The sequence below is a fragment of the Drosophila subobscura genome, chromosome O, assembly GCF_008121235.1.
Source record: "Drosophila subobscura isolate 14011-0131.10 chromosome O, UCBerk_Dsub_1.0, whole genome shotgun sequence".
Classification (NCBI taxonomy): Eukaryota; Metazoa; Arthropoda; class Insecta; order Diptera; family Drosophilidae; genus Drosophila; species Drosophila subobscura.
In genome coordinates this window covers 19,623,953-19,639,160 of record NC_048533.1, presented here as the reverse complement: position 1 = coordinate 19,639,160, position 15,208 = coordinate 19,623,953, and the positions used below count along the sequence as shown (strand labels likewise).

Below are 15,208 nucleotides of genomic sequence, written 5' to 3'. Positions count from 1 at the left end.
CAGCTCCCAGCTTGTGTTTCCCCATTGCTTATTCAGGCAATCAGAAGATGTTTGCCCTGCTCGCCCAGGCCAATGTAATCAAATTAAATCTCAACTGCATCAACATAGCCGGCAACTGTTTGACTTACAATTGAAGTGGCAAATCCCACACTCCTCACTCCACTCCAGGCCCTGCCAGACCGAGGCATAAATCAGTTTTTATATGTCAGTCGCTGCTTCGCTCGCTCGCTCGCTCGCTCGTCCTTGCTGCTGTAATTGCACACGAAGAAAAATCGAATGGGCAACACGAGCAGGCTTCCACTTACTCAGACTGTGTGAGGGAGCGCGGTTTCAAGCAATTCAATTATAATTACCAGCGCCTTATTAGCACCATTAAAGCGAAGCCACAACCTCAACCAGTGTTCCCGCCACGTGCACGTCTGGCTTCTGGGCTTTATTTTCATGCCAGGCGGTTCATTGCACGTTGCCAGACACGCTGTCACGCTGCCAGAGACACTTGCAGGCACTCGATTGACAGGGCAAAGAAATGAAAGAATCAATCAAGTAATAATGGAGATCGAAAGAGATTATTGCTCTTCTTTCTAGCAGCAATCAAAAATAATAAATTACGCTTCTTGCATACCGCTAGAGGTAATCAAAGTCATTGCTTAAATTGAATGCATAAACAGGTGAGCAGCAGCCAAATAAAAGCAAGTCCCAATGAAGCTATCCAATATTGCGCATACGCCACGTGCAGTTCGAAGCTCCGACTCCGAGCTGCCTGCGTGATTCAAAGCAGAATGGAACACAGCAGAGTATGAGCAGGGAACCTGCTCTGCACCACCGATGGCAGATCAATGATTACAATGCTAAGTTGAGCTGCAAGCAGGCAGCATCCTCCTCCCACGTACAGACCCGCACCCGGAGCAGTCAAGTGCAGGTAGCAACACTCACTTAGCACACCCACACACACACCCACTCTGTGCCATTGGGTGCAGCAGCCCTCTCATCAGATGCAGCAGCAGCTGCCAGTTGCTGGAAACAACAGCAGGACCAACAAGAGGAGCCAAGAAAAATGAAGCTAATGCACAAAGTGTGGGTGGGCGGAGTATGCCACTGTTGGACACCCTGTGGCGTCCTATCGGTCGAATGCTGCCTTGTGCTAGTCGTATATACCCATGGCTGACCCATCACTGTGCCAACAAACACGTCGAGTGCATTAGATGAATATTAAAAGCACTCGCCCGCTGCCTGCCTCGTTCATGGACCTGCACTGGGCCATCATCAGCAATCCGGCAGTCCGGCAGTCTGGCAGTCTGTTGCGTTGCATAATTTACGGTTATGCAATCAATCGCACAAACATAGTTGAGTACGCAACAAATATGAGCAGAACAGACCACGTCCCGACTGAGTGGCTCTGATAAACTCCAACGAATGGGGCAATAAATTATGTTTGTTTGCATGTAATCAAATTACATTTACCTACGACCATTTGCACACCGCACACCGCACGCGGCACGCATTCGTGGTCTCGGTCCGAGCTGCAGGATTAGACTTGAACCAAAATGTCAGACCATTGCCTAATTTCTGCTGCGTAATTTTCCAGCACAGCCACAGCCACAGCAGCTGTTTGTCGCCTAAACAATGCCGCATCAAGTGGCAATGTCATTGCCAGAGTCAGCGAAAATGGCTGACAGCACGGACAGCCTCTCCTGGCCACTCCTGTCACCGCCGAACAGAGCCACAGCAACCAGGACTGACTCCTCTCTCAAGTGCAGCATTATGGCATGGAGATTTCAGCCAGCATCTGGTCATGATTACCTGTTTATACTCGCAGCTACATGAACACAGACAAACAGGTGTGTGAATAAATTTATCGCATGCTAGACGCTGGCTGCTGGCTGCTCAGAGATGTCATGCCTCTCTCTCAGTCTGTTTACACTTTTACAGAGTTTTCCTGAGAGTTTTATTTTGTTTTGTGAGCCACCTGTTGGCGCTGCTTCCGTTCCACTGTTGGGTCCCTGGGCCAATCAGGGTAGAAAACAATTTATTAAGGACCAAGGAGACATTCAGACAAAGGCCCGAGCAGACGACAGACCGACCCTAATCCATTCTCTTGACTCGTTGCGACTTCCGGTTGTCCCTAATGGCGGAAGGATGAAATTAATCCGGTTAAGATCGAATTAGAAATGTCAACTGTTAGCGAAGAAACGTGCCAGCAATGGTGCTTAGTCTGTGTTCGCATCTTTAATTGCTCCACGGAGCAACATGTGTGCCGTTCGTCATCCGTGGCAGAGAGATTCGCAGACATATGCTTTGAATAATTGCACACAAGCTGCATCCACTCGGAGCACAACATTACACAGCACGACAATGAGCTACCCAGCCAAGGACCTTCGTTACACGCATTTACTCAAACACAATCTACCCAGCCCCACTTTATGATTACCGGGTATGGAAAATACAGCTCTAGATGGAAGCCGGGCGGAGTTAAAAGTCGTAACAACAAATGTGAAAAGTCAAAATGTTAGACAAATAAATTCAACACTTTTCGCATATTTTCGTAAACTCCCAGACGAGCAAGAGCAAAAGTGTGTGTCAGATTTTATGTGTTGGAATCCAGCATGGCCATGGACATGGAGGAAGGGACTGAGGCGAGTGTGTTTTAATCCAACCACAAGACAAACACCAACTGAAGTGTGGCCCAGACCCCCCAGGCAGTGCACGGACACTTAAAGCAAACTAACAGGATGAGGCGGGGATTGAGGGGGATGTGGATGTGCCTAGTAAGTCAAGGCTCCTCAAATTCCTTGGCTTATCAACGAGCAGAGACGCCGGAAGCTGTGGGGAAGCAGTCATACATACATTTACATGCATCGGCGGTCTGTGCTGGGGCATTGTGTGTTGTGTCTGCCGCTCATCAAATTACATATTCAACAGCAACGACAGGAAGACAGGAAGGACAACATACACATGAGGTGCGGAGGGGGGGCGCAGAAATACAAGCAAAAACAGACAAGTAATACACATTCCCACATTCCATCTGTTGGCTGGTGGCTGGTGGCTTCGCTTCGACTGCGTAAATGTCAAAATTTGTCAATTTGGCAAAAGAATGTTCTGCCAGTTCCTCGGGGAACTTGCTCCCCTGGGTGTGGAGGTGCCTGCCAATTGATTGTCAATGTAAATTCAATTGCTACGGAAAATGTCCATTAAAATTCGCAATTAAAACGCTTAATAATTTAATGCAATTGGCCGCCATTTCTCGAGTCGCCTTGCGCCAGGCATTCCCGTTCTCAATTGAGCGCAAAAATCGATCATAATTCGATAAACGCCCAACGCAAAAAGTTTTCGCTTTTCACTTTTCACTTTGGTTTCAGAGTTCTGAGCGTCGAGTCTCCTCCTTCGACTTGGCACTGGTCCTTGTACCGAGGATGTAGCATGCAGAGTGTGTCCAAGCCCGTACTTGAAGTTTCACTTTGGAATTTTCAACTGAAATGACTAAATAGAGTGCGAGAGGAGATACTCGACTGAGGACTGAGTTTTCCAGGAAAACGAAAGCACTTTTTGCGTACAACCCTTTCCGGTTTGTTGGGGGAATGCTGGAAATACTGCTCCATCAGCAATGCGAGTAAATTGCAAATTGCCAAATGAGATTCGAGGAAAACTGCCATAATGGGCACATCAGTTGCCAGCTGTCTCTCGCTCTCTCGCTGTCTCTATCTGTCGCAAAACCAAATCACGCTCGAGATGCTCCCGCTACAATGGCAGACATCTATCAAGCAAATTGAACACGCCCATGTCACATACATTATGGCCAGAAAGAGACTCAGAGACCCAACTCTTTACCCTTTTATCAGCAGGACAAAGCAATTGCAAATCCCACCAGCCACCAGCCACGAGCATAGACTGACAGCACGCACTGTACGCCTCTAATATCGCTCCATAAATAAAGTCAAACAATAAGTGCGTCAACCTGGCATCCGTGGGATGCTGGATGCTGTACGAGTATCAGTCATGGTGACAGCTCCAACGGAGCATGGGACGAAAAGTGATGATGGGACCAGCCGCTGCCTGCTGCTCTCGCCGCTGACACGCGTTGAAACGTCAGTTAGGCAAATAAGGGTAGACAGGCGGGATGCCACACAGAAGTCGTGGGACGACTGGATGACACCGTCAAACTAAGCCACAGACGAGGAGTCATTAGCTGAATGCGTGCGGGGCAGAAGGCTTTCCTCCCTCCAATAATAAATGCTTACCATTTACCGAACAATTGTGCCCCGCAAATCTGAACTTAAAGACTCAGATTAATCAGTATTTGTCTGCGTATTATCCAGAGGCAGCAGGCAGCAGGTCCCGGAGCAGGCTTAGATTTTGTGTTGGATTTAACGACCCATCAGCATCCGGCGTCCGCCCACCCGGTCACCTTGATCCGACGACCACAATGCCAAACGACAAACCGAGCGCTGACAAAAAAGGATGGATGGATGGAAATCCAATACTCGCATGGACTAGGCGGGTGGTGGAGGTGGGTGCAAGGATGAAGAATAAATGCAAAATAATAAAAATCGATTTGAAACAGGCTCCAATTGAAATTGAATAGACTCGAGCTCGAGCTCGAGCAGCGCCAAGCATCCTTTGGCCGGAGGACTCCTGCCGGCAGGATGTGGCAGTGCTGAGCACTTTGCACGTTGTCATTTGATAACCCATTGTGGCAGACGCAAATTGAAAAAAAAAAGTTCCCCGCCTGTAAAGAGCAAGTGAGAGCGAGTGGGCGGGAAACGGGAACAAAGCTTCAACTTGACAGCGGACTATGGATGCAAAAACGGAGGACATTCGACATCTGTCGGATATGTGTGAAAGTAAAGTCCAACGGGGCCAGCCAGCTGCGCCCTCTCTCTCTCAGAATTTGTCCAAAAAAAGTGTTCTAACCCGAGAGGTTTCTCCTTCTCCATTCTGCCTACGAACTTTGAACTTTCGTGGCACGGGCATCACAAAAACCGCAACAACCAAGCAATTAACATGGAATGACACTTTGATCGAAGTGTCTTATGTGTGTGGGGTGGAGTGGGGTGGTCGGTCGGTCAATCAACTGACTCTGACTGCCGGTCAAATGAGTTCGGAATCGTGCCACAGCGTCAACGGGGGTCGATGAAACAAAGCAAACCTCTAAATACATTCATTTGGGGGGCAAGTCAACACCATTCGGCACCAAATGCAATTTACATCCAGGAGCAGTCAGGCGAATAGATAAGACGAGTCCAACTTTCTTCTGGCCCTGTCCAAATCCAACTTTGCGTAGCCCGCACATTTGCTGGCCCCTGGGCAGCACTGATACGTGGCCAGAGCAAAATGCTTATCAACTCAGCGGACAGAGTGCATCTCCATCCAAGGCAAGAGCTATCAGAGGAGAGACCTTAAAGCTGTTTAAGCCAAGAGCCCACGGGACACGTGTTAAACATTTTATGGCTCTCGTAAATGAAGAGAGACGGAAAGCAGACCGTGATGGCTCTCTTCCCCTAATCAAACGACTATCTAAAGCACTCCTAGGCCCAGTCCCCGTTCAACCAGCATCCCCCAAGTGCGAGTACTTGGCGGTGGCTGCCCTGCCGGATGCCAAATCTCGGCGATTAAACTTCAAGTGTAATTCGAGTCGGAGGCTCTGCTTCTAGCTCTGCTTTGATTCCGCAATCTACACAATATTTAAGATTTAATTTAAATATATATATAGCTATGTAGGAGGAAATTCTAGGGAGAAACCAAAGCACGCTCTCCGTCTGTCGGGCTCTCGGGCTCACAAATAAACAGAAAAGCAGAAAACCCTTTGCCCGACTTGGGCCGAGTTGAGGACTTTTGTTTGTGCATAAAATTAAAGGAAGTCGGCTGTGGGGCAACTTTTATGATTGGGTTGGTTATCCGAATGGCTCCGCCACAGCATCGCGCGCCCGCCGTGTGCCGTCTGTTTGGGTTAATAAAATATGCAAAAATGCGGCACGAAAATTAAGTTTCCTTTCCGAGACCTTTCGCATCCGCAGCCGAACTTTTGCCTGCTCTCGCTCTGGTGTCGAGTTGAAAGTGAAAAGCGACATATGTAGCAGCGTTACACATACGCACTGTTGCCATCGCCCGCCAGCTCGCCAGCCTGTCTGCCTCTTGTCGTTAACTACTAATCAAATTATTAATATAACTAAAACTTTTCAGGGCCTGTCACGTTTGCTGCTCCCATGCCTTCGTAATGGGTAAACTGTGTTGCCAGCCCACACACACACACACACACACACACACACACATTCCCACCTACTGTCTGTTGTCGTTATAATTATCATGTTATTGAGTTAATTATACATTTAGAGTGTTTGTGTGTGTTGGTGGAGAGTGTATTTAACAGCAGAGAGCAGATTTTTAGTCGGGCTTAAGCCCCTTACACAATGGCAAGCAAAGCCTCGGGGCGGTGGAAATTTGTAACTTCGCAACATCATTAGCTGCAAACCGCAATTTGGGGGCCCACTCTTGAGCTGCCATTGAATTGGTGAAATTCATTTAACACACAAATAAAGCAATTCTATAACACAAATCGAATTGGAAGCCTTTTAAACTAATGCACAGAGCCAAAAAACCGCAGGAACGAACACACACAGAATAAGTCCAGGCGGAAAGTCAAATGCCTTTTCAATTGTGGCACACACAACCACCCACAAACGGGCATTAATATTCCCCCAATATCAATGCCAATTCCTATACGTATTGCCTTATATATTATTTACGAGTGTGCGTGTGTGTGTGTGCGTCTTTTAACTAAACAGAAATTCAATTGTTGTTTTTTGGGGCTGTTTGTTTGCCGCCTACCGCCTACCGCCCGCCTGCCTGCACGTTGACTTTTCCCCCACAGGAGTCAACCATTTGTGTGCCCATATTCCCCATTTTTATTTATAGGTGAGTAAAATAAAAGTCGAACGTGTTTATGGGACAAATGAGATACTTTAGATTCAATTATGCATTCGTCAACAGAGCTCATAATGGAAGCCCAAATTGTGCGTTTGTGTGGGAGCCTTTGTTTGCGCTGCCTTAATGTTGCCCACTGAAAAGCTGCTTTAAGCCAGAGTCAGAGTCTTCTGTCTCAGACAAGGCCATAAATCAGATTTGTGGTTTATGCGACTCGCACTGGTCACCGGTCAAGTGGTGGCCGAGGAGGCAAAAGGCCAGCCGCAGTCTGCCAAAAGGATTTGTAACTGCCGAGTGGCGTGTAAACCGCTGACCTTTGTTTGCACTTGACAAAATCAAAGCAACTGTCAGTAAGTAGCTCTGCCTGCCAGCAGTGTGTTTATTAATGGACAGTAACTTATTCATTTTATCATTCTAAATCAATACTCCGGCAATCCATTCAACCCGCTTACAAGTGTAATCACTCCATGAAAAGTTGACCGGCCAAGAGGCGCCTGGATATGCCTGCCATGCAATGACCTGGCCAATCCCACTTGACAACTTCCTAATCGAGAGGCACATGCCACAACAAAGAACAACCAAGTGAAGCCGAAATCCTTTGAGAAATTAATCTGCTAGTCCAAGAAGACTTTTCCCACTTCATCCCTGGCCAGGGACTTTCCGTGATTTAATGAGTTGTCCATTATAAAGCCTTAAAGCAAGAGTCGGGAATGCGTCAGAGATTTTTCCGTGGAAGTCAATCGGGAATGACGTCAGAGCTGCTGGCTAGCATTCGGGATGCTTTTGTGGGGCTTTGTTCTGCTTGCCAGCTGCGGCTTGGACTGAAGTCAAGTTCCAGCCTTTTTGGCAGCCTCTCTCCGCAAATGTCATTAGCCGGAGAGTGCTGTGTGGTTTTGCTGCATTTTGCTTTGGCTGTCGGCCATTTGCTGCTGCTGCACTTGCTGTCCGAATGAAAGCAGTCAAAGAGCAGCAGGGAGGCATCAAGTTAACAAGCAAACGCAATTACAAGCGACTAAATAGACTAAAGTTGCATTCTTAATTCCATTCAGTGTCGGCACCGAAGAGCTCTGCAATTGAATGCAGGAAATTAGCGAGAGCCTCGCCCTGGCCCAGACCCAGTCGCAGACACTGACGAGTTTGTGCCCCATGCACAATCAGGCCAATTCCAAGCAGCCTCAAGCAGCTGACTCAATTAGAGACGAACTGGCAAGGGCACGGACTCGCACACACACAAATGAAATCAAATCAGATCAAGATCAGATCAAAAGGCACTGCGCCTGCTTGGCCCTTTATTAAGCCATTAAATTATTAAAGACTTATGGGAACCCAAACTACGGGAAAATTGCTGAAAAGTCAACACCTGTTGGGGCCTTTCATTTTGTGACGCAGTCCCCAGACCCTAGACCTTGTCGTTTGGCATCCCTAATTCAATTATCGGCAAGAGGAGCACGCCCCACAGTCGGTCTGTCTCCCATCTGCCGTGTAAACATTTGCTTAAACTTTACAATGAAATTATCTGAGCGTGCCACGGCAGTGCAGGTACGAGGACGAGTACGAGTAATCGTGCACCCCGGGACATCCGCTCTGGCCCAGCATCTCTTGTGGTAGGAGGGTAAATTGGCATCGTAATTGGAGTGTGTTGTGGCCAACACTGAGCCATGGCGTAATGAAAGGGAAGCCAAGGAGTGTAACTCCCTGGGGAGCAACGTAGTCCAGTAATCAGGCAGCCCTGAACTGTAACTTTGATTTAAAATTGCTCAAACTGCTGACTAAATCTTGACAAAGTTTGTGTCAATATTTGGCCCTGCCAATCGCAGTTCGAGTGCGAGTATTTGCGATACAAAATTTGCAGTCTGAATGGAAAGCTGATGAGATGAAGATGAGGGAAATTGTGAGCTTGATTGCGAGCAGAGTCTTGGCTCCGCGAGTGGCTTAGCTGCGAGTCTCAATTCCCTGCACTCCCTCAACGATTGTCTCCTCGGGCACTCGGCGAGAGATTCTGTCGCATTTAATTAAAGTCTTGCGCATAATACTCCAAGCTAAAATGTCACGGCAGTCAAGTGGTCTTGCTGGTCCTTTAAACAATTTAAAAAGTGAGCCACAATCTTAAATATTTCATAGGTACGAGCATGCTGGCTGGTGTACTGGCTGCTGTATGTAGGTTCTGGCTCTGGGGCTCTGGCTGGTGCTGGTTGTGTGGCGCATTGTCACTGGTTTCCCTCTGTGCTCGCACCGTACATAATTTAATTTGCTGCCATAATACGCTGAGCATTAACAAAGTAATTACGGGCATTATGGCAACCGCATCGACGGAGCTGCCTCAATATGCAGCAGTCCCGCTGCGATTGCCACGGTTGCCATGAGGAACGACCATTGTGGCTGCCACACACACACAGCTGACAGATTTCCGCGCTTCCTAATTAACGAAACACTTTCAGCTGCTGCCCGGCATCAGCCAGTGGAAAATAATTCAGCATTTTTTAGACAAGTACAAAAAGTCAGAGCGCCCATCAATCAGCATGAAAATGGGCAATTAACTCAATGGAGAGAAAGAAGAATAAATAAAGATAAAGGTAACAAAAAACTAGTCCCGCAGCAGTAAAAATAAAGAATCTTCTGGGGAAATTTATAATTTTTGGATGCTTCCATTTAATTGAATTAATTCTTACAGAGTGAACCCCTGGAGGGCGAGACAGTCAACAGTCCTTTAAGCCACTGTCGCTGATTTAATTAGCCTCCATCAAGTTGACATTTGTCGCGGGTTGAGTCTTACGTAAATTCCGCGCTGTATTTGTACTTCTCCGTCGCTTATCTCCTGGCAAATGTAAATAAATAAAACAAAAGGGTCGCCACAATATCGCTCAATGCTAAGCGACGTCGCCGAAGAAAATGCAACCTTAAATACGAAGCCAGCAAATGAATTTCCCAAAAAAGAAAATGTCAGGCGAAAATGAGCGGATCGTCCATGAAGTAAAATGAATTAAAATGAGCAAAAAATACGTGTACACGCAGGGCCCTCCACTGGCGGCATTTCTGCCCGTTGTCAGTGGCGACTTTTGATTGTTGCCAACAGAGTTTCTCGTTGGCATTTTCGCTGCCGTGCAGACGGGAATAATCAAATGCACGCAGCTGCCACGGCTTCAAGTAAAGTGAAAGTTAAATAAATTCCCGACTGCCTTTCGGCAATGCGCGCACACACACACACACACAAACGGGAGCAACATTATGGCACACACGGACACACTCGTATGCTCCATGGAGTGAACCGCGACAAAGAGTGCATTTTCCAGCCATTATTAATATGAACTTGAGTTTGTTTCTGTTCTCTGTTGAACACACAGAATTAATGCTAAGAAAAATACGCATAATTTCTCATGTGGGGCGTTAAGCTGGCACTCGACATGGAGTGGGCGTGGTTCATGCGAAGTTGCCATTTGGCAACTGGCGAAAATCCAAAGTCAACGCCAGTGGCAAGACGGAACGGCACGATGATGGATTCCAGGAATGTGGTGGCCTCAGGCACAGTGGAATGGAACACAACAGCGCTACAACAATAGAGGCAGCCGCCTAAATTCCGATCCCATTCCGCTTGCATAATGCGCCAAATCTCGTTGTTTACTCGTATCCGTTGCTGAACTTTAGAAATGGAGATTTATGGGCAAAGTTAAAGTTAAGGGAACCAGGCAGGACGGCACTAACTCTAAGGATCTTCGGCCAAAGCTAGTCTCTGAGCCATTAATTGGCAAAGTCGCCTGTCAACGTCCGGGGCCAGGGCCAGGGCCAGGGCCGCCTGGCAGCAGTCACCTGTTGATTCCGGCTGGCGTCTGAGGGCTGCGCCTTAATTAAAGCCCTCCAGTCGGGCCAACTTTTCTTATCTGTTGCCAGAAAGTTCGACTTGTCTGTGGCTCTAATGAGTGGACAGCAATGGGTACAGAATAAAACAAATTAATCCACTTTGCTGAAATTTGTCAAAGTCAACTAACACGCGTGGGATGCCAGAGAGAGGTGGGATCCAACTGCAAGTAAACTTGTTTGATTCAATGTGACGGGCACGAAACTTTGGCAATAAAAGATGACTGAAGTCAAAGCAAAAGTATCCAAAAACTATTGATGGACATTTATTGAAAATATCTAAGCAAAATCAAAGAAGGGAGAATAGAATTACATAGAAAGGCCAATCCAATCTATCAGGGCCATGCAGTTGGATTAAACCGGTCCATTTTTGTATTAAATTATGCACGAGACAACACAATAAGGCAAATCAACGACTGATAAACAACAAGTGATAGGCATAAAAGGCAAAGCGGACCAGTACTCAACAGCGTACACACGAGTATGACATTTCTCGAATTTGTACACGGAAAACCTTTTACTTTTCCCCATGTTACTTTTTTTCTGTTGCTAGCTAGTAGTTGTATGAATTATTGTTGTTCGGTCACTCACTGGCAATGCAAAGCGCGGGGGAGCAAAGCTGGCGGCAAAAACAAGTTTACAGGACAGGGATTATTACAAGGCTTTAGCGAGGACGCGCTAAGATTCTGCCGATGCTGACGGCATGCCCATTGTTGCCGCTAATGACACTTTTATAACTTTTTATAGATTTTCCACACACACACGCTTAGTGTGAACTGTGAGGCCATTTATCGTGGCAGCAGCGACAACAATCCTTTTTGTACACACACACACGGCGACGTTTATTTCGCTTCCCTTTTCAAAAACTTATTTACGAGAATGTGCGGAAGATGCTGTCGGATTTGTAGAGCCACCCCGCAACACATCTATTTATCTACTCGTTGGTGTGTATCTGTGTGTGTATCTAGTTGTTGTTGCTATAGCATTTTTCTGTTGTGTGTGAGAAGGCCTGCCTGGGGGGGCGCATGGCGCGTATACGCAACGTGACGCATACGAAGCAGGGGGCGAAACAAACAAGCCGCAATATAATTTCGCAACAAAATTTCAAATGCTAGGCATGAACAACTTTTAAACTTGCCCCCGAAACACCACCCAACCCTAGTGTGTATTCCCTGGGAAACGCTGATGCGTGGCAAGTTGAGTTTGGAGTTGGATAAATTTAGCTGCGGACTGGGGACTAGGGCATCTGGGTATGGGTAAATAGGCAAAATCAAAAGTAATCATCTTCAGCACACACACACAAGTTTACTTGGGGTATGATTTAGTTTGATTTGATGAGACTCAAAACGCTTATCACTCGAAGCTGCTAATCTAAGAAATATAATAAACAGAATAAAATGCAAACGCACATCAATTGGCAACGTCATGGTACCTTGGGTGTACAATACTTCTGTGTGAGATAAGCACAAGCACAAGACTCTCATGTGTCTATAAATTGGACTGTCAGCGGCAGACAGTCGAGAGTTAAGAGCGAGCAAGAGGCGAATCAACATGGCAACTACCAGCGGCTACGATCCAGTGACAAAAATCTGGAGCTGTGAGGAGCAGAGATCACAGTTTGGGGAGGACCTGTCCATGGGTGAATTAATATTCCAAGAGATGAAACGTCATCCCAAGGATATAGCGCAAGTAATTAAATTCACAGAAATTCCAAGATAAGATCTAAAACTTCTCTGCAGATTTCAGACTCTGAGAAAACGATCCTCCTGCGGGAAGAGCTTCTAATGAACGCGATGCGCATTGCCAGCTACTTGCGCAACCTTGGACTAGAGCAGAGCGACGTTGTGGGCATTATAGCGCGGAACACGACACATATCTCGGCTGTGGCATACGCCTGCTTCTTCAATGGCATCGCTCCCCACTCCCTGAACATTGCCTATCTGCCGGAAATCATCGAAAAGCTCTACAACATCACCAAGCCACGCATTGTCTTCTGCGACGGCGATGAGTACGAGAAAGTGCGTGAGGCCACCGCCAAGTTGGATGTGAAGATTGTGACAATGCGCAACCATCCGACGAACTCCATAAGAATTCAGGATGTGCTGCAGACACCGGTGGAGGAAGGCTTCCAGCCAGCTCGTCTCAAGTTAGGGAATAGCCAGCAAATGTTTATACTTAGCTCATCGGGAACCACGGGCACGCCCAAGGCAATCACAATGTCCAACTGTCACAAGCTTCTCAATGGCTTGAAGTAAGTATAGCCCAAAAGGCAAACGAATGCCAGCTAACAGATTTGTTTATACCCGCAGCATGCTGACCACTGCCGATGTTCAGTATGCAGCCAGCACTCTGGACTGGGCATCGGGCATAGCAGCTGCAATCAGCGCGGGAGTCTTCAGCACGAAACGCATCATTTCCGAGAGAGCCTTCGATCCTGCCGACACTCTGCGCATCATCGAGGAGTACAAAGTCACCTGGATGATGCAAGCACCATCGCATGTGGCGGCAATTGTGGGGTGTCCGGCCATTGAGGTGGCAGATCTGCAGAGCCTGAGGTACTTCATGTACACGGGTGGCCGCTGCACGCTGGAAACACAGCTGGCACTTCGGCGTCGCCTGGGCAGGGATTGCCTGAACTTTGGCTATGGATTCTCAGAGTTGGGCTGCTTCTGCGCTGTCAATTGGAAGTTCGATGAGAAGCCCAATTCCGTGGGTCGCTTGACATCGGGCTTGAAGGTGAAGATACTCAACGAAAGTGGTGACACCGTGGGACCCAATGAGGTGGGTGAGGTTTGCGTTAACACGGGAGCCCACTGGCCCGGCTACTACGGCAGCCCGGAGGCGACGAAGCAGGTCTACGACGAAGACAACTGGATACACAGCGGTGACCTGGGCTGTATGGATGACGATGGTTTCTTGTACATTGTGGATCGAAAGAAGGATCTGCTGAAGTACCAGAGCAACAAGTATTACCCTCACGAGCTCGAAGAACTCATCTCCCAAATGCCAGCCGTGGCTGATGTTTGCGCCTTTGGCATCTGGACTGAGACAAATGGGGACGAAGCTGCTGCCGCTGTTGTCAAGAAGCCGAGTGAGCAATTGACAGAGCAGGATGTGGTGGAGCATGTGGCACGGCATGCGAAGACCGGGTTCCTGAGACTGCATGCCGGCGCGCTGATCGTTGAGCAGTTGCAGCGAAGTGCCAATGGTAAAACCAATCGAATGGCCACCAAGCAACACTTTCTACAGGCCAAGGGGATTTAATAAGTTCGCAATTCATTAAAGAGACATTTCATGGACTTCATCGCAGTACAGAGTACAAGCTTGTGTCGAGTCACGACTGACTTGCACTATTTCTGTTTTACCATAAACAAAACAAGATAAGTTTAGGAAAAAGATAACAAAGTCTTTCCCCATTTTATTAGTCAGTGTGGATTTATCTCTTACTAGATAACATAAATTTGTACTTTGGGCCAAGCGGAGATAGAACTAGATGCCCTACAAACATTGTTCGCTGGAATTCAATTGGAATTAAACTGCATCCCCCACCTAGACTGGACTGGCAGGGCGTCTCTCTAGTGTAGATTGCCTTACATTTGTGAGGAAATCAAGGAAATGGGTCAGAAAGAAGGGAACACACATTTATCTCTATGATGTTACACTTGCAGTCGTTGCTCCGTGGCTGTCCACGTGTTGACCACAGTGGGGTCTGCCTCGTACTCTCATATACCATAGAAGGACACAGCGAGCATTCATCTACGAGTTCTCGTGTAAGCGGCATTTGTAGCTGGTTTGCTTTTGTTCAAATGACAAGTTGCATTTTTTGCCCCGCCATTTGGTCTTGCTGTTGACAATGGCAGGACCTGCGACCAGCACATTGGTATGGTTGTTGCTGTTGCTGTTGCTGTAGCTCTTGCTTTTGCTTTTGCAGCTGTGTCAATATCCTGGCAGCATTGTTATTATTGCAGATGGAACATGCGCCTGCTCGTTAGCTGAAAAAACCTCAGTGTTCGGGCGATGTCCTAGTTTTCGTCACCAACTTTGACATTTGATCAACACCATTAAAGGCAGAAAGAGTGGGTGGGTGAGTGGGAAAGAGTTTAAGCTGTTAGCTAGCAATTGGCCTCATTTAATTCCATTCTGTGTGTCAGCTGTCTGCAACTTTCACCACTTTTCACATTTCCATTAGCGAATCGCTGTGAACGGGGGAAAATTCTGTCACTTTGGCCACTTTAAATTGACCGCAAATCGTTTGCTAACAACGCGCAAATTAATTAATTTCATTTACACTCAATTAGGTAATGTCGATTTCGCGCTGCACCGACTCTGAATGCTCATAAATAAATGCATCTCCATGTGCAGCGGCGGCAAATTAATCTTTTATTCATATTTGTGCGAGTTCATTCAATTGAAATGCGCTTGTTTTTTGTCATTTATT

The 15,208-nt window shown here is 47.2% G+C and overlaps 1 protein-coding gene across 1 annotated transcript; it reads left to right on the top strand.

Annotated features, from left to right (window-relative positions):
• The first annotated feature begins 12,321 nt into the window (after nucleotides 1–12,321).
• Nucleotides 12,322–14,034, top strand: LOC117899151 (luciferin 4-monooxygenase-like). The gene is made up of 3 exons (XM_034808959.1): nucleotides 12,322–12,459; nucleotides 12,510–13,021; nucleotides 13,080–14,034. Exons 1-3 carry the CDS (start codon nucleotides 12,322–12,324, stop codon nucleotides 14,032–14,034), a joined length of 1,605 nt encoding a protein of 534 aa, XP_034664850.1.
• Nucleotides 14,035–15,208: the final 1,174 nt, after the last annotated feature.

Bases quoted from the DNA above. Each gene is read 5' to 3' on its own strand.
- LOC117899151 (XM_034808959.1), top strand. From the start codon at position 12,322: ATGGCAACTACCAGCGGCTACGATCCAGTGACAAAAATCTGGAGCTGT. The intron at 12,460-12,509 runs GTAATTAAATTC...ACTTCTCTGCAG, and splicing joins ATCCCAAGGATATAGCGCAA to ATTTCAGACTCTGAGAAAAC. The intron at 13,022-13,079 runs GTAAGTATAGCC...TTATACCCGCAG, and splicing joins AAGCTTCTCAATGGCTTGAA to CATGCTGACCACTGCCGATG.